This window comes from Bombina bombina, chromosome 8, assembly GCF_027579735.1.
Source record: "Bombina bombina isolate aBomBom1 chromosome 8, aBomBom1.pri, whole genome shotgun sequence".
Taxonomy (NCBI): domain Eukaryota; kingdom Metazoa; phylum Chordata; class Amphibia; order Anura; family Bombinatoridae; genus Bombina; species Bombina bombina.
In genome coordinates this window covers 172,726,530-172,750,611 of record NC_069506.1, presented here as the reverse complement: position 1 = coordinate 172,750,611, position 24,082 = coordinate 172,726,530, and the positions used below count along the sequence as shown (strand labels likewise).

The 24,082-nt window shown below is 34.8% G+C and overlaps 1 protein-coding gene across 1 annotated transcript; it reads right to left on the bottom strand.

Moving 5' to 3' along the window:
* Positions 1-6,901: 6,901 nt before the first annotated feature.
* TNNI3 (troponin I3, cardiac type) lies at positions 6,902-22,040 on the bottom strand. The gene is made up of 6 exons (XM_053690706.1): positions 21,951-22,040; positions 20,314-20,355; positions 17,817-17,948; positions 15,090-15,179; positions 8,497-8,682; positions 6,902-7,005 (listed from the first exon to the last, which is right to left on the bottom strand). The coding sequence occupies exons 3-6, from the start codon at positions 17,940-17,942 to the stop codon at positions 6,904-6,906; spliced, it is 504 nt and encodes a 167-aa protein (XP_053546681.1). The 5' UTR covers positions 17,943-17,948; positions 20,314-20,355; positions 21,951-22,040; the 3' UTR covers positions 6,902-6,903.
* Between the last annotated feature and the right edge of the window lie 2,042 nt (positions 22,041-24,082).

Here is a 24,082-nt window from a genome sequence, read left to right as displayed (position 1 = left end):
CCTGTTTTTTATAGCCTCAAACTACCCTGATGCCACCACATCTGCTGTGGTACTGTACATTTGCAAGTGTATTTGTCAAAGTTTTATACACACACCTATACTTTAGTATTGCAAAATTGGGGAACTGATCTCTTTCTCTTTAGCAGGGTGTATTTTGGCCTAGGCAAACAAGGCACTTGCCAAGGGTGGCAGATTTAAAGGGGCAGCACTCTTTTTGTGGCTATATTTGTAAGAAGCTAAAAGTTATTTTAGAAGTATTATATAGGTATATAGTGGGATATTTTCCCCAAGGAGCTTTCATTCTAGTAGGTATAATAAGAGACTGTCTTGTACACTGAACAGTGCTTCACCTTTGCTGCCTGAATAAACCACGTTGGTTATTAGTTCCTGTGAGTCCTCATCCTTCCGTTTGCTTGTATATAATAAGAGATCGCCTATGGAGCTTATGGTTTAGAGGTAATTCTGAACATTTTGTTTATTTAGCTAGCTGTTGGCTATAGTTCTGTTGGCTTTCGGCACTTAGTATTTTGTTTGGGGAAGTATTGTTTCAAGAAATCTGTGTTTGTTTGTTTCATATATATATGGATGAATGGATTTCAAGTCTGATATATATAATATATATATATATATTGCAGAAAAATATAGATATATGTGTGTGTGTGTCTGTATATGTCTGTGAGTATATGTATGTGTACGTGTGTGTTTGCAAGTGTGTATGTGTATAACTCTGTGTGTGTATGTGTCTGTGACTGTGTGTGTGTTTGTGAGTGTGTGTGGACGCGTGTGTGTATAACTTTTTGTGTATGTCTGTGTACGTGTGTGTGTTCACGTGTGTATGTGTATAACTCTATGTGTGTATGTTTCTGTGACTGTGTGTGTGTTTTGTGTATATGTATGTGTGTGTACGCGTGTGTATGTGTGTGCGTATGTCTGTGTATGCGTGTGTGTGCACGTTTGTATGTGTATAACTCTGTGTGTATATGTTTCTGTGAGTGACTGTGTGTGTATGTGTCTGTGACCGTGTGTATGTTTGTGTGTGTATATGTGTACGCGTGTGTATGTGTATATCTATGTGTGTACGTGTCTGTGTATGTCTGTGTGTGCATGTGTGAATGTGTATAACTCTGTGTGTGTATGCGTCTGTGACTATGTGTGTGTTTGTGAGTGTATATGTGTGTGGACGCGTGTGTATGTGTATAACTTTTTGTGTCTTTGTTTGTGTGTGCGTGTGTGCACATGTGTAATGTATGTGTATAACTCTGTGTGTGTATGTTTCTGTGACTGTGTGTATGTGTCTGTGACTGTGTGTGTTTGTACGCGTGTGTATTTGTGTGTATGTGTGCACGTGTGTATAACTCTGTGTGTGTATGTTTCCGTGACTGTGTGTATGTGTCTGTGACTGTGTGTTTGTGTGTGTGTATGCGTATGTCTGTGTATGTGCACATGTGTATGTGTATAACTCTGTGTGTGTATGTTCCTGTGACTGTGTATGTGTCTGTGTTTGTGTGTGTCTGTGTTTCCGCAAATGTCTTGAAAGCCCTTTTGAACATTTACTTTAGAAATGCCATGAAAACAAATAATTTACGTTACTCCCTGACCAAAAAATATTATGGCTAAAAAAGGCCTAAAACCTTGAGGGGTATGAGGGGGGCAGCAGAATTTTGTGTGCCTAGGGCAGCACAAAACCTAAATACGCCACTCCTCTTTAGTTTTCAAAAGATCTTAACTGTGTGTGTGTTTTTAATGGTACAATTTCTATATTGCATGTCTCTTGATAAGATTATAATATGTCTTTTGCACCTCTAGCTGTGCTTTTTATTGCATTTCGAATGTTTATTATCTGATTAGCCAATGGGAATTCTAGAGAACAATGTTTTACACAACAGAGATTACCGTTAAGATTATTGCTAATCATAAAATTGTGTTAATAGGAGGTGCAATACTGTATATAAAACAACAATTGTTGATCACTGTGATTCTGTATATTTTAATAGTACAATATATCCCCTCTCTCACTCATGAATGTGTATGACATGACATACTGTAGTTGCATTACTGCAGGGCAGGCTGTTTAGCTGCTGCTAGTTTGGAAAGGTGGTTGAACTGAAATACTGTTTCCCTTTTTATATTTTTTAAGTATTTACTTTGGTAACTATTTTTTCTCATCATCATGTGAACAACTCCCTATCCCTGTTTATATCATGCCATGCTGGGTTCTCTTAAAATACCTAACTTCATTCACTTCTCAGACTAAAAATACACCCTGGGAATCTCTTCATCTTTCACTTAAAGGGGCATGATAGTCAAAAATAAACTTTCATGATTCAGACACAGGGTAAAGTTTATAGAAGGTTTCCAATTTCCCTTTAATATCAATTTTACCTCTGTCTTTAGTATCCTTTGTTCAATTTTATAGCCATATAATGCTAAAGATACAGTTGAGAAGTTGAGTAGTAACCATGCTGTTGTCATTTTGCCCAGCAGTTTAATGGCCCTTTAAAGGAACAGTCTACTTGTACAATTTTAGTATTTAAAAAGATAGATAATCCCTTTGTTACCCATTCCCCAGTTTTACATAACCAACACTTTTATATGAATATATTTTTTACCTCTGTGATAACCTTGCATCTAAGCCTCTGCAGACTACTCCCTTATCTCAGTTCTTTTGACAGACATGCAGTTTAGCCAATCAGTGCTAACTCATAAATAACTCCACAGGAGTGATCACAATGGTATTTATATGGCGCACATGAGCTAGCACTGTCTAACTGTGAAAAACTGTCAAAATGGACTGAGATAAGAGCCAACCTTTAATAACTTAGAAATCTGTATATAAGCCTATCTAGGTTTAGCTTTCAACAATGAATACCAATAGAACAAAGCAAATTTAGTGACAAAAGTAAATTGGAAAGTTACTTAAAATGGCATGTCCTATCTGAATCATGAAAGTTAAATTTTGACTTGACTTGACTGGCCCTTTAAGGAACAGTTGCACTTCCTGTTAGCTTCAGAATAAAAATAAACACTTGTTTTATCTTTTTTTAACTAAAAAAAAAAGTTTAAATATTGCATTTTCATTTGCATCAAAAAAATGTCTAGCAAACGTGTAATGGGGTTGTTGCAATAATTCTGGAGAATTTGATTGATGCCGGTCTCCACAAAAAATACAATTATGAGTACATAACCCAATGATGATATAACCTAGCCTATTAGCACCTTAAGGCATTAAACAACTCTTACTTTTGTGTAAATTGTGCTTGTTCTACACTTCCTAGAAAGGCCAAAAAGCAAATCCAGTAACCTGCAAATACTGCAAATCAATTAACAGGTTTAGGCAATTTGCAGCATTTTGGAAACCTTGGATAGAGATTTTGCTTTTCTGTTTCTCTAGGGACTGTGGGACAAAGCACAATTTTTACACAAACAAAAGAGTTGTTTTATGCCCCTTTAAAGCTGAGGGTGATTTTCAAGGTTCACCGAATATGGGCTCCAAGAGTGTGTATGTCACTGTGAATTTGCTATGGCATCCATGTTTGTAAAAGTGTGGCAGACTAGGGAATACTCATTTAAACTACATACATTATAACAAGTTATTAACAGATCAGACTAATAAACTGTATATATCACACAGAACCAAACAAAGATACCAGTTATTAAGGGGAAAGTCTAAAGACAAATCAAAAATAATTTTATAAAAAGTAAAGTCAGTGCCTATTGGTCACTCTCATCTAGTAAGCTACTATATGGCAATAGGCTGGAACTGCTTGTTCTGTCATTGGGAATAACACAGAGTGATTCTTCTTCAGTTACATTGTTATCTTTGTGACACTGGACATTTACAATGACAAAAGACACAGCTACTTTCAAACCCTGGAATTTCACTCAATACTCTGCTGTACATCTATTTAGGGCAAAATTTATCAAGCCCCGAAAAAATGCGCCGAAAAAGTCGCGATTATTTTCGCTATAGTTCGCAATGTGTGAATTCAAAAATGTCGCCAGTATTTATCAAAATTCTAGAGACATTTTTGGGGCAAAACTTTTTTGCGATGTCAAGCGAATGGCTGATCCTAGTTTTCTTGCGAAAATGTCATTTTCACTTTATTTATCAATCTTAATTTTAGACACCAATAAATGGTTTATTGTTTTAATCAAGTGATTGTTTAAAAGAATGCTATTTCTTATATATTAAAGTTAGTTTTATTTTGCCCCTTCTTTGGCTCTCTTTCATTAAGGAAGGTTGCCCGTTTTTTGGAGCTCATCTTCGTTCTTTTTAATACACTTATTTCAATTGCACTTAAATTATTTTACTTTTTTATAATATATTTATTATTATTCAGGATCTGCGCCTTGTTGTGGGCAATTTCTAACCCTAGATAAAGCAAGTAAAAGAAATATTTCCATTTTCCCTCCAGACAAACAACAATATTGCTCTTTATTTTTCACTCCTCGCAACCTACAAATTGGCGAGATTAAAAGCAGTGAATATTACATGCACCACTTTTCATAAATATATGAGAACTGCGAATATATACAGGCATTTTAAAATGCCAATAGAGAATAATTCAAGAATTAGGCATTTCCAGACAATTTATTCGCATATACTTAAGACTTGCGAATGTTATGAGTCAATTTGTTCGCACATATGAAAAGTTGAGACTTTATTGGCGCATAACCTTTCATAAATATGGTGATATAATTTGTGAGGTTTTTTTGACGACAAATGTGAGAATTTTCTTATTCTCACTTTGATAAATCTTGCCCTTAATATTTCTATACATCTACTTCCTTCGTACAGCTTAACACTGTATAAACATAGTAATTCCTTCCCATCAAATGTTGCTTCTAAAACATAAGAACAAACTGTCTCAGAGCTTGAAACCCTATGTGAAAACAGTGTTTTTCCCAATGGTAAAGGAATACAGCTGAAATAACAAAGACTGAAAGGTTGGTGTGTGAAACATTGACACAGAATACATATCCAGTGGGGATATTGTCTGGTGGATAATAATTGTAAGCTGAAAACAGACAAAGGTTCCTTATATGCCCTTTGGCTTTATGCACTTTTACTGTAATTCATGTTTGTTTAGCGTAGAAATTAGTTAGAAACTAAAGAAGCATCTGTTTTATTGGAAATATTTAGTAATATTAAATAGAATTACAAGGTTTGGGAAGGGTGTTGCTTTATGTGATTACAATTGAAATGCCTTAAAGGGGCAATGAACTCAAAAAAAATTCCATTCATCCATATGAAAGAGTAGCATTTATTTCTTTATTTTTTATGAAAATTGAAACAAATACAACAGCGTACTTAAAGGGACATGATACCCAAATGTTGAAGCACTTGAAACTAATGCAGCATAGCTGTAAAAAGCTGACTACAAAATATCACCTGAATATCTCTCTGTAAAAAAAGGGAGATATATTACCTCAAAGTTTCCTCAGTAGCCACATGCCATTGTAAAGGAACCTTAGCAGCCAATCAGGATGCTAGTCCCAGGACTTGCAGGGGAGTGTGAGTCTGGTATGTGCAGGCACAGTCATGTTATTTCCCTCCTTAGTTTAAGGAAGTTTATGTTGAAATCTCACAAGATTTCAGTAAAATCTTATGAGATCACAGTAAAGCAAAGCATGATACTGCTGATGCTGACTGGCTACTGTTTTTTTCGAACTTGTAGCTGGACAGTAGCTGAAGGATAACGTTTCACAGAGCACTTACTATTGTGAGCTGAAGAAATTTTGAGGTAAAATATCTTCCTTTTTTAGCTACAGGGGTTCAGATTATATTTTTGTCATCTTTACTGTTATGCTGCATCACTTTCAAGTGATTTAGCATATCAGTACTATGTTCCTTTAAAGAGATAGAAAGATAAAAATTGAAATGTGCATGGGAGTGTTTCAATGTTAAATAGAAGCATTTTTGCAATACACTTCCCTGAGCAGAAATGCTGCTAGTAAAAGTAATTACTGTTTTTTAACAACATACACACAAGTGCTGTGAAGGCCCATGTACCCGTAATCAAGGTCAGGGAGATGGCAGTGGTGTATTTTATTCCTGTGAAGACTTAATTTGTGTCATACAAGCCACTGCTGGCTCTCTGAGAAGATGTGTCATTTAAATACTAGTGCACAGGCTCTCACAGCATATGTGCATATGCCGCTAAAGTATTAACTTTTAATAGAAGCATTTTTGCAAATCCATTTCATACTAATTGCTCATTGGCTGACAGTCACTTCCTACTAATGCTTATTAATTGATAGGCGCTTCCTGCTTGTTGAACATTGGTAGGAAATACCCTTAGGTGAGTGAGCATTAATAGGAAGTGAACAACTGATTTGGTATATTAATTTAAATCTAAGTTTAAAACAGATTTTATATCAGGGAATAAAAATGTCAACATGTTTAAATGCTACTTTTTAATGTGGCTGACATATTTTTGAGCAGAACGTATCTTTAAAGGGACAGAAAAGTCAAAAATAGACTTTCATGATTTAGTTAGCGCATGCAATTGTTAACAACTTTCAAATTAACTTATATTATCAAATTTGCTTAGTTTTTTTGTATCCTTTGTTGAAGAATAAACATAGGTAGGCTAATAGGAGCTTAGGCAGCAGTGTTTGCTACTATGTATAACATTGTGATAAACATTGTTGCAAACACTGCTGCCAGATAGCTAAAGACACATGCATGCTCCTAAGCTCACCTAGGATTACTCTTTAACAAAGGATACCCTGAGAACTAAGAAAAAATTGATAATCGAAGTAGATTGGAAAGTTGTTTAAAATTTGTCTCTCTCTCCAATCCATTTAAGATTTATTTTGACTTCACTGTCCCTTTAAGGTTGCTTGGCTGATGTAATTTGTCTTTATTATAAATAAAGCAACAACAAAACAAAAACTCACCTAAACTTGGACAGCACCAGTTGATTCAAACTTCTTTTTCCTGCCTTCCATTCCACTGAGGGCATCAACGTTCTTTCTCCAGTCCCCTACTTCACGAATGTCCTATAATAGTGCACAAAAAGGTTCCTTATTTACAAAATATCAAGGAATATGTCCCCTAAGTTAAACAAAGATTTCAACAATGCCTAGGGGGAAAAGAACATGAAGAATATAAACCAATTGTTAAGAAGTGGAAGTATATGGCTATTTTACAACATTAACTGAAAGCGTTTATCTACTGAATCATCCTTTATTGAGTATAATAAGATTTATTTGGTAAAATCACTCATAAAAAACACCTGTGGCTACATTTTGCGCACACAAGCCACTAACTGTAGCCTATAAATTTCCAACTCATTGGCTAAAATTAGTGGACTTGCATAGGCAACAATTCAGCTTTTGTCTCTGCAGACAGAAAATACTGTTCAAATCTGTTTTTGCTGAAGGTCCACTGTGTTTAACCCTTTAAGGACACAGCTTTCAGTTTGCTCAATTGTTTTATGACAGAAAAATTCCGTCATATGTCCTTAAGAGGTTAAATATAGATAAATCTCTCCAGCTTTACTGTTGTGATAAACAAATAATATAACTCAAGGGCTGAATATGATATAATCTGGTCCTTAATCCTTCAAAGGGCCACTCATCAATTTTAGTTCTTATATCAGTCATAGAAAAAGTGTCTGCTGGGAGTAGACTGAATAAATTCTCTGTATTTTATGAGGCAAACTATGTTTCGAGGATAACATACAATCTTTTTTTTCTGCTCCAGTGATTAAACTGGGAACCACAGGGGAAGGTTTTGTGCCTTGGCATCTAAGAGCCCACCACTGCTTTAGTGAATAAAAGTGTGAATAGATACAAACAGATTACAGGCAATTAGGCCTAGATTATGAGTGGAGCGCAAAATTCCAATACTAAATGTGCGCTGGTATTAAAAGTTGAGCGCAATGCGCATTGCATGGAAGCTTTGCGCTCACTAGAGCGCGCTTCCTTAGGCTCCAATGGGAGCCTTGTTCTGATGCCGATAGACATGGCACAGAACCTAGCGCAGCACAGGGGGTAAGTGGCGCAGTGATGGGCAGCATATTTAAAATATAATGTATATGAATATATACATATATTTTTTATGCGTTTATTAACACAAATAAAATATGTATATAAGCATATATATATGCATTTCAAGTGATAACACAGTCCCCATAGACCACAATGTAAAGGCGTTTGTGCAGTTATATATATATATATATATATATATATATATATATATATATATATATATATATTTTAAAAGATGCTCATATATTTTATTTTTAAAAGGAACTATACTCTTTATTTTGGGGGGACTTTTTTTCTGACCACTGGTTAATTTCACTGAGCGCAAAGTGCAACCACAAGCTTGCGGTAGTATTAACCAGCCACTTGTAATGGCCGGTTATTTAACATGCGCCTATAAACGGTGCACGTTATATATTAGCATTCCACTTCTAATCTAGCCCTTAATATTTTTGGGAGATAAGGTACAAAGAGACATAAGAGATCCGTTTCACAACTTACCTTATCTGCATCATCTTTCTTGGCTTGTTTGACTTGTTTGAGATTGGCACGTAGATCCATGGAGACTTTGTGTTTGGTGCCCAACAACGCACGCATCATGGCATCTGCAGACAAGCGCACTCTACGGAGTGGTGGACGTTTAAACTTGCCCCGGAGATCAAAAATCTTCTGATTTAAGTCTTCAATCTATTTATGAATAAAGCATAGAAAAACAAAGTGCTATGGGTGACAAACCTGTTAATATCACTGGGATAATAGATTCTATTAAGGGTAGAAAGAATCTGAACTAAGCCCAATGCTTATAGTGTAAAAGAACAGATGATGAGAAAGAACATTGAGGTTCTATCAGGGAAGATAAATGACAGATGGGATCATTAAAGGGACACAAACCCAATTTTTTTCTTTCATGATTCAGATAGAGCATGCAATTTTAAGCAACTTTCTAATTTACTCCTATTATCAATTTTTCTTTGCTTTTTTGGTATCTTTATTTAAAAAGCAGGAATGCGATGCACAGGAGCCAGGGCATTTTTGGTTGAGAACCTGGGTTATGCTTGCTTATTGGTGGGTAAATGTAAGCCTCCAATAAGCAAGCGCTATTCATGGTGTTGAAGCTAAAATGGGCTGACTGCTAAGATTTACATTCATGCTTTTAAAATAAAGATAGCAAGAGAACGAATAAAAATTGATAATAGGAGTAAATTAGAAAGCTGCCTAAAATTTCATGCTCTATCTGAATCATGAACGAAAAAAAATTGGGTTCAGTTTCCCTTTAAGGAGGATATGGATTGTAGGAATTCTGGTTGTAAGTTTGTTTTTTAATTATAGAATTACTTTGTTTCAACTTCCCATTACTATACTAATTCCAGTGAATAAACAAACAAAATAACCCTCTATTTATCTTATACCCGTGTTTTCATTCATTTTCATTTGGTTAGGGACTTGTAGATCTCTTAAATTATCAGTTGTATGCCATTTTATATGGGACATAACATCTGGAATGTTTCAGATAAAATGAATTGTTATAAAAATCATCAGACATGATATGTTGACTCTGCAGGTTTTTCTAATCTCAGCAGTGCCCATAAGGATAAAGCCCAGTATCAGTCTGTGTCCCCACAAAGATGGCACCCAGCACCATCATCATTTAACATTTGAAGCCTATTAATGGATTTTAGGGAAAATGTCCAAGAGTCACTGATGCCAAACTTGTCATTTGCTTATCTGCTAATGGGCTCTAACTAACAAAAGTGGATCTAGTTGACTGCAAAGTTGAAAGAAAAAAAAGAAAAACCATTAACAATGTAAATGCCAGTCTGATTAAGCACTATTTTCAAATGTTTTTTCAATGCAAGTACATTAATCTCATGGCACATGGGTAATTGCTAGATCAGTGTAGGAGCTCATAAAGAGATAGTAAAAACCAAAAATGTTATTGTTTTAAAAGATAGACAATCCCTTTATTTACCATTCACCAGTTTTGCATAACCAACACAGTTATAGAAATATACTTTTTACCTCTGTGGTTATCTTGAATCTAAGCTCCTGCAGACTGCCCTCTTATCTCAGATCTTTTGACAGACTTGCATTTCAGTCAATTCGTACTGACTCTTAAATAACTACACGTGCATGAGCACAATGTTATCTATATGAAACACATGACCTAATGCCCTCTAGCTGTGAAAAACTGTCAAATGCATTCATTTAAGAGAACAAAGAAAATTTGATGATTAAAGTAAATTAGAAAGTTGTTTAAAATTACATGCCCTATCGGAATCATAAAAGTTGGACTTTACTATCCCTTAATTAGCCACAGGAAATGAGATACATGTAAATTCTCAATTCAGTATAACATGTTTAAAAGAATACTGCAGTGTACTTGCTTTAGCTTTCAGGACCAGACTGGGAATAATTTTCTTGTGACTCCATATAATGTGCACACCCCATTTTTCTCAAAAGGGAATTACTGGGATACTCCTTCCCCAAAAACAATTGTTTGTATTAAAAAGCCAGGTTATTGTTATATAGGCACCCTACAACCCAATTCCATCCATTAATCACCCCTTCAAATTGTAGCTTTTCAGCCCCAGTTGCTGCAGCCCACCGGGAAATCTCCTGGTATCCTGGTAGGCCAATCCGACCTTGATAGTTTTTCTGTAATTTCCTGTAATTAATTTTGAACTGATGGGTTTTCTACAGCCTACAAAGTGACTGGAGCGCATCATGCAGACTTCACAGTCCAAACCCTATAACATGCTACATACATGATTGCTTGATCAGTGTGGGAACTTATATCTGCCCTTTACTAATTTCTGTAAAGGATATATACATACTCAATATATTTTCAAAACATTCACTTTTGTACGTAGCTCTTTTGCTTCTGCAGTTTGTAATTTTAAACAACTTTCCAATTACTATTATCATCAAATGTGCTTAGTTCTCTTGGTATTCGTAGTTGAAATCTTAAAGGGATACTGAACCTAAATTTTTGTTTTCATGATTCAGCATGCAATTTTAAGCAACTTTCTAATTTACTCCTACTATCAATTTTCCTTCGTTCTCTTGTTATCTTTATTTGAAAAAGGAGGAGCTTAGGAGCCAGCTCAACTTTGGTTCAGCTCCTGGGTAGCGCTTGCTGATTGGTGGCTAAATGCATGCTCTATCTGAATCATAAAAGAAAAAATTTGGGTTCAGTATCCCTTTAACCTAGCTAGGCTCATATGCTAATGTATAAGCCCTTCAAGGCCGCCTCTTATCTGAATGCATTTGACAGTTTTCAAAGCTAGAGGGCATTAGTTTATGTGTGCCATATAGATAACATTGTGCTCATGCTTGTGGAGTTATTAATGAGAGGGCACTGATTGGCTAAAATTCAAGTCTGTAAAAAGAACTGACATAAGGGGTCAGTCTGCAGAGGCTTAGATACAAGGTAATCACAGAGGTAAAAAGTATATTAAAATTAACTGTGTTAATCATGCAAAACTGGGGAATGGGTAATAAAGGGTTTATCTATGTTTTTAAACAATACAAATTCTGGAGTAGACTGTCCCTTTAATTAATTACAGTAAATACACAGTAAAGCACATTATTAAGTACACTTATTAAATTATTATTTAGACACATATACATATATATGACAGCCCTTTGCAGTCAAATACATGGCCATATACTATAAACCCTTATCAATAATGTGTTTTAATATTTTTAAGACTCATTTTCATCAGATAGTGTACATGTAAGTGTAACTGTTTATTTTAATGTATTTATGCTGTGTTTGGTGCAACGTTGATATAAAAAGAAAAGGAGCATTCTTACAACTTAGTGAAATGGTGCCACCTAGTGGCTAATTTCTGTACATACAGGTAATTTAAAATGTACCGGAATATTTGTAGAATCGTAATCAGAACAATTTTCCAGGATATGCAGTATAAAATATATAAACACATAAATACTAATGCAATCATTGTAGACAAAATATAACTATGAAACAATCAGAGCCTTCATGTCAAACTATTAATATCTCATATTTTGCTAGGTCTTTTCAGCAGATATATATAGATGTATACATTAACACGCTATGAACTGGAAGGTTTTAACATAATGATTATCAAAGTAATTATATAGTAATGTTATCTATAAAGTGTGAATGAAAATTAAAACAATGGGTTAGAAAAATATTGTTAAGGGCAGCAAAAGAGCTGAATGTCGTTTTAAGGGCAATGCCTATACAAAGGCCCCTTTAGGGGCAATGGGTAGTTTAGGATTTTTTATTGTTAGTTTTTTTTTATTTTTTGATGTTTGGTGGGTGTGGGTTTTACTGTTAGAGGGGGGACTTAGTATTTTTTAAGGTAAAAGAGCTGTTTAATTTACAAAAGGCCCTTTTAAGGGCTATTGGTAGTTTAGTATTAGATTAGGGGATGTTTTTATTTTGGGGGGCAATTTTATTTTCATAGGGATTAGGTTTATTTTTTTTATTTTTTGATAATTTGGTTTATTATTTTATGTAATGTTAGATTTTTTTTATTGTTTGTAATCTTAGAATTTATTTTATTTATTTTTAAGTAATGTTAGCTTTTTTATTTTAATTGTAATTTAGTATTTTTTAATTTAGGTAATTGGGGTTAATTTAGGGTGTGTTAGGTCAGGGGGCTTAGTAATTTAATTAGTTATTTGCGTTGTGGGGGTTTGGCGGTTTGGGGGTTAATAGTTTTATTAGGATTATTGCGTTGTGTGGGTTTGGTGGATTAGGGGTTAATAGATTTATAAGGTTTGTGGCGATGTGGGTTAATAGTTTTAATAGGTATTTTGCAATGTGGGTTAATGGCAGATTAGGGGTTAATAGTTTTAATAGGGACTTTGCGATGTGGGTGAATGGTGGATTAGGGGTTAATACATTTATTAGGTAGTTCGCAATGTTGGGGTTGGTGGATTTAGGGGTTAATACTTTTACTAGGTAGATCACAATGTGGGTGAATGGTGGATTAGGGGTTAATAGTTTAATTAGGCTTATTGCGTTGTGGGGGGTTGTCGGTTTAGGGTTTAACACATTTATTATTAGTTGCGATGTGGGGGTATTGCGGATAAAGGGGTTTTTATGTGTCAGGTTTATTTTTGGGAGGCGGGTTAGACTTTTACGGGAGATTTGATATTTGTTTTTTATTTTCTTTGGCGCCGGCAGTTTCTAAAGTGCTATAAGTCACTATACTATTTTTAAAGTGCTATAAGTGCACATTTCTGGACATCGCTAGTTTATCCAATTTACAGCAGTTCATGAACTGCCGGCACCGTATATGTGATACCCCGATGTGCAAGGTGATATTACGGGTTTCAGTAGTTGCGCCGCATATGTAATCTTGCCCTATGTGTTTAACCACCACAAAGGAACTACAGAGAACTGTTGGTCCTGAGTGGATTCGGCAACTAGGCCAATAAGCAGCAGTCAGTTTTGCGACTACCACTCTTGCAGCTGATTGGCTCAGTGGCTGTTTACTTTCAGAACCAGCAGATAGCTGCAGTTCCAGAATGGTACTTTAAATATGTGTTTAACCCTTTTGCAGGGGTTAAGCACATAGCATTAAATGGTTGCTTGAACTAAAATAACATACTGTATTGAAGTATTGCATATAAGTCTTGTACTATTATGTCCCTTAAAGGGACAGTCAAGTAAAAAAAAAAAACTTTCATGATTTAAATAGGGCATGTAATTTTAAACAACTTTCCAATTTACTTTTATTACCAATTTTGCTTTGTTCTCTTGGTATTCTTAGTTGAAAGCTAAATCTAGGAGGTATATATATGCTAATTTCTTAGACCTTGAAGGCCACCTCTAATCTGAAAGCATTTTGACAGTTTTTCACCACTAGAGGGCGTTAGTTCATTTATTTCATATAGATAACATTGAGCTCAGGCACGTGAAGCTCCTAAAAGCAAGCACTGATTGGCTAAAAATGCAAGTCTGTCAAAAGAACTGACATAAGGGGGCAGTTTGCAGAGCCATAGATACAAGGTAATCACAGAGGTAAAAAGTATATTATTATAACTGTGTTAGTTATGCAAAACTGGGGAATGGGTAATAAAGGGATTATCTAACTTTTAAAAACAACAAAAATTCTGGTGTTTACTGTCCCTTTAATAATCATTTTAAGCATAAGTCAACACTTCCCACAAATGTTATATTACAATCTTACACTGTATTTAAAAACATTAAACTATTAGGAAATAAATGATATCGCATATAAAATTTTCTTTTCTTTTTTCAGATTAAACAAAATGCATTGATGGTTTATGTAAAATCACAGAGCTTGTGATAACTTGTAAAAGAATATGTAAAGACTCATACAAAATAATTTTAGTCAAATCTGAAAAACTATAATGCAATTCAAATTTGATATGTATTTTTTTTTAAATATTAAACAAATCGATTTCCATAAATGTAATTCATACAAATACACTATTGTAATTCTGTACCCAATAAAATTACATTAAAAACCACTAATATTAAATATTAACATTATTTTTTATGGGTAACAACAATTATTTACACTAAAGTGCTTCTGTTTTTTTTTTACGATGACATAAATAATGTAGTTTTATTAAATTTTAATATAAATCCTCAAACAATCCCTTGATTAAGTTAAAGGGATACTAAACCCAATTTTTGTTTTCTTTAATGATTCAGATAGGGCATTCAATTTTAAGCAACTTTCTAATTTATTCCTATTATAATTTTTTTCTTTGTTCTCTTGGTATCTTTATTTAAAAAGCAGGAATTAAAACTTAGGATAAGGCCCATTTTTGGTTCAGAGCCTGGGTTAGGCTTGCCTATTGGTCTGATGAATGTAGCCACCAATAAGCAAGTGCTATCCAGGGTGCTGAACCTAAAATGGCCCGGATCCTAATCTTTACATTCCTGCTTTTTAAATAAAGATAGCAAGAGAATGAAGAAAAATTGATAATAGGAGTAAATTAGAAAGTTGCTTAAAATTGCATGCTCTCTCTGAATCATGAAAGAAACAATTTGGGTTTAGTATCCTTTTAAGGACCTAAAAAATTACAATGAATTTTTAGATATATATTTTATAGCAAAACAGTACCTCATTAACATTTTTGTTCACTTTGGCATCCATGTCATATCTTTGTTCATCAATTACATCAATTTTTGCATGAAGCTCCCGGCACAAGTCCTAGAAACCAAGAGAATTACATACATTATAGAAAAGACATCACACCAATAACGGGATACAAATACAAAAATCCTACAAAAAAACTGTTAAATTATTTTTAATCTAATGAAAATGGCTTAATATTTTATCAGTGGGCACCATAATTGTGCAGGTGAAAGGATCACAGCAGTGACCTAATGTATATAATATTTTTGGAGCATTTTAAAGGGATACTGAACCCAATTTTTTTTATTTCATGATTAGATAGAGCATGCAATTTTAAGCAACTTTCTAATTTACTTCTATTATCAATTTTTCTTCGTTCTCTTGCTATCTTTATTTGAAAAAGAAGGCATCCAAGCTAAGGAGCCAGCAAATGTTTGGTTCAGACCATGGACAGCACTTGTTTATCAGCAAGGACAACCCAGTTTGTTCACCAAAAATGGGCCGTCATCTAAACTTACATTCTTACTTTTCAAATAAACATACCAAGAGAATGAAGAAAATTTGATAATAGGAGTACATTAGAAAGTTGCTTAAAATTGCATGCTCTATCTGAATCACAAAATAATTTTTTGGGGTTCAGTGTCCCTTTAAGTTTAACCCTTTATGAGTATAAGAACCTTTTAGTACTTTGTAACACATAGCAAATAGTATTAAAGGGATGTTAAGCACTAAATAAATCATTGCTTAAATAATTTATTCAGAGCAAAAATTATTCTGAAAATAATGTGTACGTGTATTTTAAAAATTATATTAGTTGTTCAAATATTAAAAAAATAAGGGTAACATTCTAATGTCCGTAAAGCAGTGGGCGCCACCATATTGTAACTTAGGTTTTCACCCTGCAAAAAACAAAAAACAGACAGAAGGCGCCTCCTTGTGAAATTCTGTTATTCTTCCCACTTTGTGCCCAGAAAAACTTGTTATTTAATTATACTCACAAACGTAGCAGCACTGGTGTTTGCTATATAGAGCAGGCTGGGATCTCGCAGTATTCCAGCTCACTGACCAACGTTATGGGCTAGTATACCCCCCTGCTTACTCCCAATGCAGGATCAAGATGAATGCTCATGCTTCACAGTAAATACATTTTTTTTTAATTTAAAACAGATAAAATAAAAACCCTTTTGGCACAACAATTGGCTTTGGGGATTAAAACAATTCACTATATATGCCTAAGTACAAATTCCTGAGTGTGGTTGCTGAAGTAGCTGATTGGATCCTAGCACCTGTCAGCTGCTCCTATGGTATCCTAAAAAGTGTCCCTGTAAAAAAAGAAATTCACAACATAGTGTATCCAATATGAGAATGAAGTAAAGATTAAAGTAATGCTTACCAATATGTCAACGCGTTTCTGCCCTCTGAGTCTTGAGAAAGGCCCTTTTTTGAGGGCAGAAACGCGTTGACATATTGGTAAGCATTACTTTAATCTTTACTTCATTCTCATATTGGATACACTATGTTGTGAATTTCTTTTTTTACAGGGACACTTTTTAGGATACCATAGGAGCAGCTGACAGGTGCTAGGATCCAATCAGCTACTTCAGCAACCACACTCAGGAATTTGGATCTGTTAAAGTAACTAACATTGGAAGGAATCAATTTCCTCACTTTCACCTTGCTTTTCATCACCCATTTTTTCCATTTTTTAGTTTTGATTGACTTATTTTTGTTCTTCACTAACATTTGTTGATCAACTTTTTGAACACTTTTTTGGATTATATTTTATATTTTATTTTTTATGTTATTGCATATTGTGTATTTTATTTTTTATGTTATTGCATATTGTGTATTTTATTTAATTATATCTTAACCTCACTGGATTAAGTAGCTAGCATTTTTATATCCATTTGCACTCACTCACTATTTGATTGTATCTATACAATTATTTTGCTACCCCCCTTTTTTTGCACTGCAGTGCATTTTTCTATTTTTTGGAACACTATTTTTGTAACACTAATTTTGAACACTATTGTTTGTATTATTGTTTATTAGTTTTTTGCTTGATGCACTTGCTACAGTTGTACTTAGGCTAATTCTGTTTTATTAGTATACACTCTTATTCTGGTGTACCACTCACACTGATCACCTGTTATTACCTCTGTTTTTATTGTAATTATCAGCTTTGGCCCTTTGAGCTGCTTCTGTAAGATATTCCTGTATTTGTAATTTTATTTATATGTGCTTTTTACATTTTTTATATATAGTCTTTTATTACTGATGCTTTTTAACATGGTTCATTAAATAATCTTCTTTTATCTCTCTGTGAGTATATTTATCCCTTGGCCTCTTGTTGGCGCTGTATTCACTTCTTACTACTTGTAATACAGGGATCCATACATGTGCACGCTACATACTTAGATATCCTTTTCAACAAAGAATGTCATGAGAACAAAAGCAAATTTGACAATCAAATTAAATTGAAAACTTTTTTTTTAACTGCATGCCCTACCTACCTGAATCCAGAAAAAAAGTGTTTTGTGTTCCATTAAAGGTTTTTGAGGGTTTACATTTTGGAGTATAATGTTACTTTAAAGTCTCATAATGGCTATTAAATACATGCTTCAGACAAGAGCAACAATTAAAACATTTTCTCTCTGTTACTAAAATACATTTGCCCATACAGATTTTAAAAAAGATTAGAAATATTTTTACCTGCAGCTCTGATCGGGACAAGCCAGAGAGTTGCAGGGACTCACAGTGTTCTGCCAAGAACCTTTCCTTCTCACGGGCTCTCTCCTCTTCCTCGCGTTCCATTTCACTTTTGGCAATTTGCAGCATTAGACCCTGCAGTCAAAGACAGTAAAACACTGTCAAAATCATTTCTGTTATACAATAAAGAAGTAAAACATATTACTGAAAGCATCACCTTATATGTAAAAAAATAAATATCTGCGTGGAATATTGTTTTTTTTCTAATATTTCTGTTTCAGCAAATTGCAACCTGTTTTCCTACAGCATATCTGTGAGACATTCCTTATGATTTAAATAAGTCTGACATACCAGGGACTTCCTAATGTAATTCTCTGACATAAAATGAAAATAGCATAAATTAAAGGGACATTAACCCATTTTCTATATGCATAATATATATACATAGTAACATAGTAGATGAGGTTGAAAAATGACAGAAGTCCAGAGTGTTCAACCGATACAAATCTTAATATACTTACAATAAAATCTCCAGTTTAATCTTAAATTAATCCCATTAAAAAAGGTGAACCATTTGATATAATCAATAATTTCCCTGAATTCTAGCCATAAATGTATCTAAACTATTTTTAAATGTATCTAAGGTATTGGCATTTACTACCTCCTTAGGTAAAGGGTTGATTGCTCTTACAGTGAAAAACTTTTATGTTGCAGTAGATTAAATCTCTTTTCCCCCAATTTTAAATTGTGACCTCTCGTCAAAAACAATTTTGTTGGTATAAACAGATCTTCTGCCATCTCTGTATATGGGCCTTGAATATATTTATATATTGTGCTCCAGCTCCTCCCACCAGCAGCAGCAGTGTTTACTGAAGCGTTTCTGTTCTCTGTCAAGGGGGAACTTTGTTCTACCTACAAAAATAGTGCAGGGACTCCATCCCCATGCTTTTCCGCTGGACTTGACCCCTGACTACTCTGATTAAGTAACCACTAAGGGGTCGATTTATCAAAGGCTTTGCAAGCCTTTTGACCCCATACGACTGCAGGTTCTCACAAGAGAACCTACTTTCCGTATTTAACAAGCAGTGGTCATCAGACCCGTGCTTTCCTAATGTTTTGTCACCTCTAAAGTGTTGAATTTCAATTTCCCCAGTATATAGTCCGACCAGGGAGATTTACAGTTCCTGCCTACGCGTGATTGACTGTACGCGAGCAGGGGGCAGGATTGCACGCAAGCACAAAATAGCACTCATGTGCAATGCTGAATTCCGCCAGGGGAATTCAGCCCGCCAGAGACTGGGGCGCGAATGTGCGCCCTTTTTCATCTCAGCTTGATAAATCGCCCCACAAGTAGCAGACTGACGGACACACGTGGCCATCTGTACTAGTTTTGTGGCCCCTTGGAAAAAAGCAGAACTAAGAATTTGTGCCATATTTATTGTTGCCCCAGAAAAAAGTGGAACTAAAAATGTGTGATTTAGAGACTTCTGGTGGATGGGCAAACAAGGTGGGAGAGGGAGGGGAGAACACTAGATATAGGTTATCCTGCAACCTTACCTAAACCTGGCCCTGCGCCACTGGACATTGTTATGAAACATATTTTTATAGTGTATTCAAAATGTATATGTGGCCCTTATAGTATATGAAACCCAAATTCAGACAAAGCATGCAATTTTAAAAAAGTTTCCAATTTACTTCTATTATCAAATTTGATTCATTCCTATTCTATTCTTTGTTGAAGAGATACCCCTGAAGAACTATATGGCAGGAAATTCTGCTGCCATCTAGTGCTCTTGCAAATGTATAAGCTTCTTGCAAAACTGCTGCCATGTAGTGTTCCAAACAAGTGCACAAAGAAAAAAGTTTTAAAAGAAGTAAATTAGAAAGTTGTTTAAAATGTCACGTTCTATCTGAATCATGAAAAAAAAAAGGGTTTTATGTTCCTTTAACTCTTCTAAAATATTGATGTGCACACCCCGTGTGTTAGTTGTCCATCACTGATATAGAGAGTGGTCCTCAGCGACTGCTGGTCAATATTTTGTTGTAAACCCTTCAACTTAGACAATAACTGCGTATAAAGTACAATGGGGCCTATTTATCAAGCTCTGAATGGAGCTTGATGCCCCGTGTTTCTGGCGAGCCTGCAGACTCGCCAGAAACAGCAGTTATGAAGCAGCGGTCACAAAGACCGCTGCTCCATAACCTGTCCGCCTGCTCTGAGCAGGCGAATAGACATCGCCACAATACAACCCGATCGAGTACGATCGGGTTGATTGACACCCCCTTGCTGGCGGCCTATTGGCCGCGAGTCTGCAGGGTGCGGCGTTGGTGCAATGCTGAATATGGCAAGCGTATTGCTCGCCGTATTCAGCAAGGTCTGGCGGACCTGATCCGCAGTGTCGGATCAGGTCCGCCAGACCTTGATACATATGCCCCTAAATGTGACTAAAATAAACAGAATCAATGTATTTAATGGCATTCTTCTCTTCACAAACTTTACCTTTAGCTGCAGTTTCCGGGATGCAGTTATTTTGGGCTTTCTCTGTAAATAATAACATGACAGCAATTAGGATCGAATTACAGCTAAAATAAAAAGAAAGTCAATAAAACCAAATAATATTTATTTCTTTAATAGTGAGTTATCTACCCAATTAGTGTTTTTAAAAATGAATATTTAAGGACGCATTTACATTGCGAATGGTGAAATGGAGCAGTAAATAAATATTCAGCTGGTGTAAAGTGCTTGTGGCTTCCTTTTTAAAGCAGGTTTACATACTTCCTGATTCCATTTTACAAAAGCACCAAAATGTTGGTAGGTGTAAAGGCCGCATTTATATATATTTAACATTGGTAGTTGTGTGTAAAAAAAAAAAAAAGCATCTCAGAAAAGGTTGCTTAGCAACACTAACCCAATGGTATTATAGACTTTTTTTGTACAGGAGGCCGTCATCTATGCTTGACTCTGCCACATTAGACATGCAAAATTATTCAATAAACTATCTCATTTATATATATATATATATATATATATATATATATATATATATATATATATATATATATGTCCTTTATTTAGTTAACAAGGTTTTTATTAAAAGGGATAGTCTTGTCAAAATTAAACTTTCACGATTCAGATAGAGCATGCAATTTTTAGCAACATTCTAATTTATTCCTATGATCAAATTTACTTTGTTCTTTGCTATCTTTATTTGAAAAAGCAAGAATGTAAGCATATGAGCCGGCCCATTTTTGGTTCAGCACCTGGGTAGCACTTTCTGATTGGTGTCTAAATGTAGCCTACAATCAGCAAGCGCTACCCAGGTGCTGAACCAAAAATGGGCCGCTCCTTTGCTTACATTCAAATAAAGATACCAAGAGAACAAAGAAAAATCGATAATAGGAATAAATTAGAAAGTTCCTTAAAATTACATGCTCTCACTGAATCATGAAAGTTAAATTTTGTCTAGACTATTCATTTAACCTTTTTATGCAATATCTATCTATCCATCCATCTTTATTTTAATAATGTATGTATTACTTTAATATATAATATTTCAGTTTTTTTAATGGATGAGTAAACATAATTCTTAAACATTTAAAAGATTTTATTGAACTTGTATTTGGTTTACTTGTGTTAAAAGTGTTTCATATTGTGTCCCTATACACCTAGTAGAGATGAATGTAAAATTGTGCACATTAATGTCAGCATTCGACAAGCTGAAAGACCTTAATAACTTACATGGAGGATAAGCTAAAATGGGTCCCATTGACTTATATGGGAGACAAAAAATCTCTCTCCCTCTGTTGCTGTAATGTGGCTAGAACAAAACTCAGTTCCATCACCTTTTTTAAACGGCTAAAAGGTGTCATTTTGCCAGCAATTGTAACAGCTAATGGTCAGGTAAAAAAGATTAAAACCAGCATTGCTAACTCTGCGTAAGAAGGTTAACTGAATTCTAATTTCAAATTCTAATTTCAAAAGCTAATTCTAGCAAAAAGAGATAGAGTTTCTTATAGCTAGGGAGTCATCCAGGCTTCCAAATAATATGTAACTGGGTCCTCGATTTCTTTTTAATTTCTCCTTATTTAGAAGTTCTTTTACTGATTATCATTAGGTCTGTGAGCATTATGCTGTACCTTTTCCTGTGGCTCTGTGGCATATGCGCGGTAATTGGCAGATGATCGTCTTCGTATCAGTGGCGGAGCAGTTTGAGGAGGTGGAGGTGCAGGTTTTGGTGGCTCAGGCACCTCCTCCTCCTCTTCCTCTTCCACATACTCCTCCTCTTCTTCTTCTTCATACTAATGGAAAAGCAACTGGATATATTATTAAGATAGACAAAACTGTATCTTTTTTAAGGTTAAAGGGCCATAATACCCAAATGTTGAAACACAAAGTGATGCAGTATAGCTGTAAAAAGCTGACTAGAAAATATCTCCTGAACATCTCTATGTAAAAAAGAAAGATATTTTACCTCAAAAGTTTCTCAGTAGCCACATCCCATTGTAAAGGACTTCTAAGCAACAAATCAGTATGTCTGTCCCGGGACAGCGGAAGGAGCGAGCTTACGTGCACACTCATCTTATTTCCCTATTCAGTTTAAGGAAGTTTACTATGAAATCTCATGAGATCACAGTAAAATAGTTCATGACCTCAGCACTGTTGATGCTGATTGGCTGCTGTTCATTTCTTCATTTTTTTTACCTGTAGCTGAGCAGCAGTTGAGTATAACTTTTTACACAGAGCTTACTCTGCTGAGCTGAGGAGATTGTGAGGTAAAATATCTTCCTTTTTTACACAGAGATGTTCAGGTGATATTTTCTTGTCAGCTTTTTACAGTTATACTGCATCAGTTTCAAGTGATTTAGCATATGAGTATTATGTCCCTTTAAACAAATACTTTGACCGTTTGAATTTGAATTGTATGTTGCTATGGTTATAAATAGAGGATCCTCCAGTAGAAAGTGATCTCATAAACATGTCTTCACTGTTTTAACATGTGGCAGATCCAATGCTGTAAGATCTATCATTTTTACATTGCAATGACGGTTAAAGGGACATTAAAGTCAATATTAAACTGTCATAATTTAAATAGCACATACAGTTTTAAACAACTTTACAATGTACTTATCTTATCTAATTTGCTTCATTCTCTTGGTTAAAAAGCAAATCTAGGTCAGGAGCAGCAAAGCCCTACTGGGAGCTAGCGGCTCATTGGTGGCTGTAAATATATGTCTCTTGTCATTGGTTACTTTGATGTGTTCAGCTAGTTTTCATTAGTGTATGGCTGTTCATTAAACAAAGGATACCAAAAGAATAAAGTAAATGTGATACTAGAAGTAAATTGTAAAGTTGTCTATATTTATAATCTCTATCTGAATCATGAAAGAAAAAAAAAAAAAGGGTTTCATGTCCCTTTAAGGTTAGGGTATATATACTTCTTAAAATACCACAAGATATAGGTCAGCACACAAAGGCCCAAAGTCAAACCTTATGTTTTGGAAGTCTAGACACAAAAATATCCTTTGATTTGTCAAGTTAAAACATAGGAGAAAAACGTTGTATTCCAAAGGATTCCTTATAAGCTAGTTACAAACATCATTCCTGTGAAACTTCCTTAAAGATACATGAAACCCAAATGTTTTATTTCATGATTTAGATAGAGCATGAGATTTTAAACAATTTTCCAATGTACTTCTATTATCTAATTGACTTTGTTCTCTTGGCATCCTTTGTTGAGACGCATACCTAGGTATTATCAGGAGCGGCAAGCATTACTAGGAGCTAGCTGTTGATTGGTGGCTACACAATCACATATATGCCTCTTGTTATTAACTCAACCGATCTGTTCAGCTAGCTCCCAGTAGTGCATTACTGCTCCTAAAACAAAGGATACAAAGAGAATCAAGCAAATTTTATACAATAACTAAAATGGAATGTTGTTTAAAATGATATGCTCTACCCTGCGAGGCGCAAAATATGTATCTGAATTTCAATGTATCCTCTGCTGGATATAAATAAATAATAAAAATAAAATAAAAAATAAAAAATGATATGCTCTTAATCATGATACAAATAATTTGGGATTTATATATTTTAATGTGAACACTACTCCTCACTACAAAACATATTCTGCATGCCAGATATAAAAACTCTTAAAGCAGATCACCATATCGCAGCTTAGGTCCCATCTTTACAAGTCAGTTGCCCAGCTTCACCACCCTTAGAACCATTACCTTGCTGTATCCAGATGGTGATATGAGTCACAGTT

What these genes read in the sequence shown, in the direction of transcription:
- TNNI3 (XM_053690706.1), bottom strand. Translation starts at nt 17,942, where the DNA reads ATGCTGCAAATTGCCAAAAGTGAAATGGAACGCGAGGAAGAGGAGAGA. An exon ending in TGAACAAAAATGTTAATGAG is followed by an intron (nt 8,683 to 15,089) that starts GTACTGTTTTGC and finishes ATTCATAAATAG; the next exon opens with ATTGAAGACTTAAATCAGAA. An exon ending in AGAAAGATGATGCAGATAAG is followed by an intron (nt 7,006 to 8,496) that starts GTAAGTTGTGAA and finishes GCACTATTATAG; the next exon opens with GACATTCGTGAAGTAGGGGA.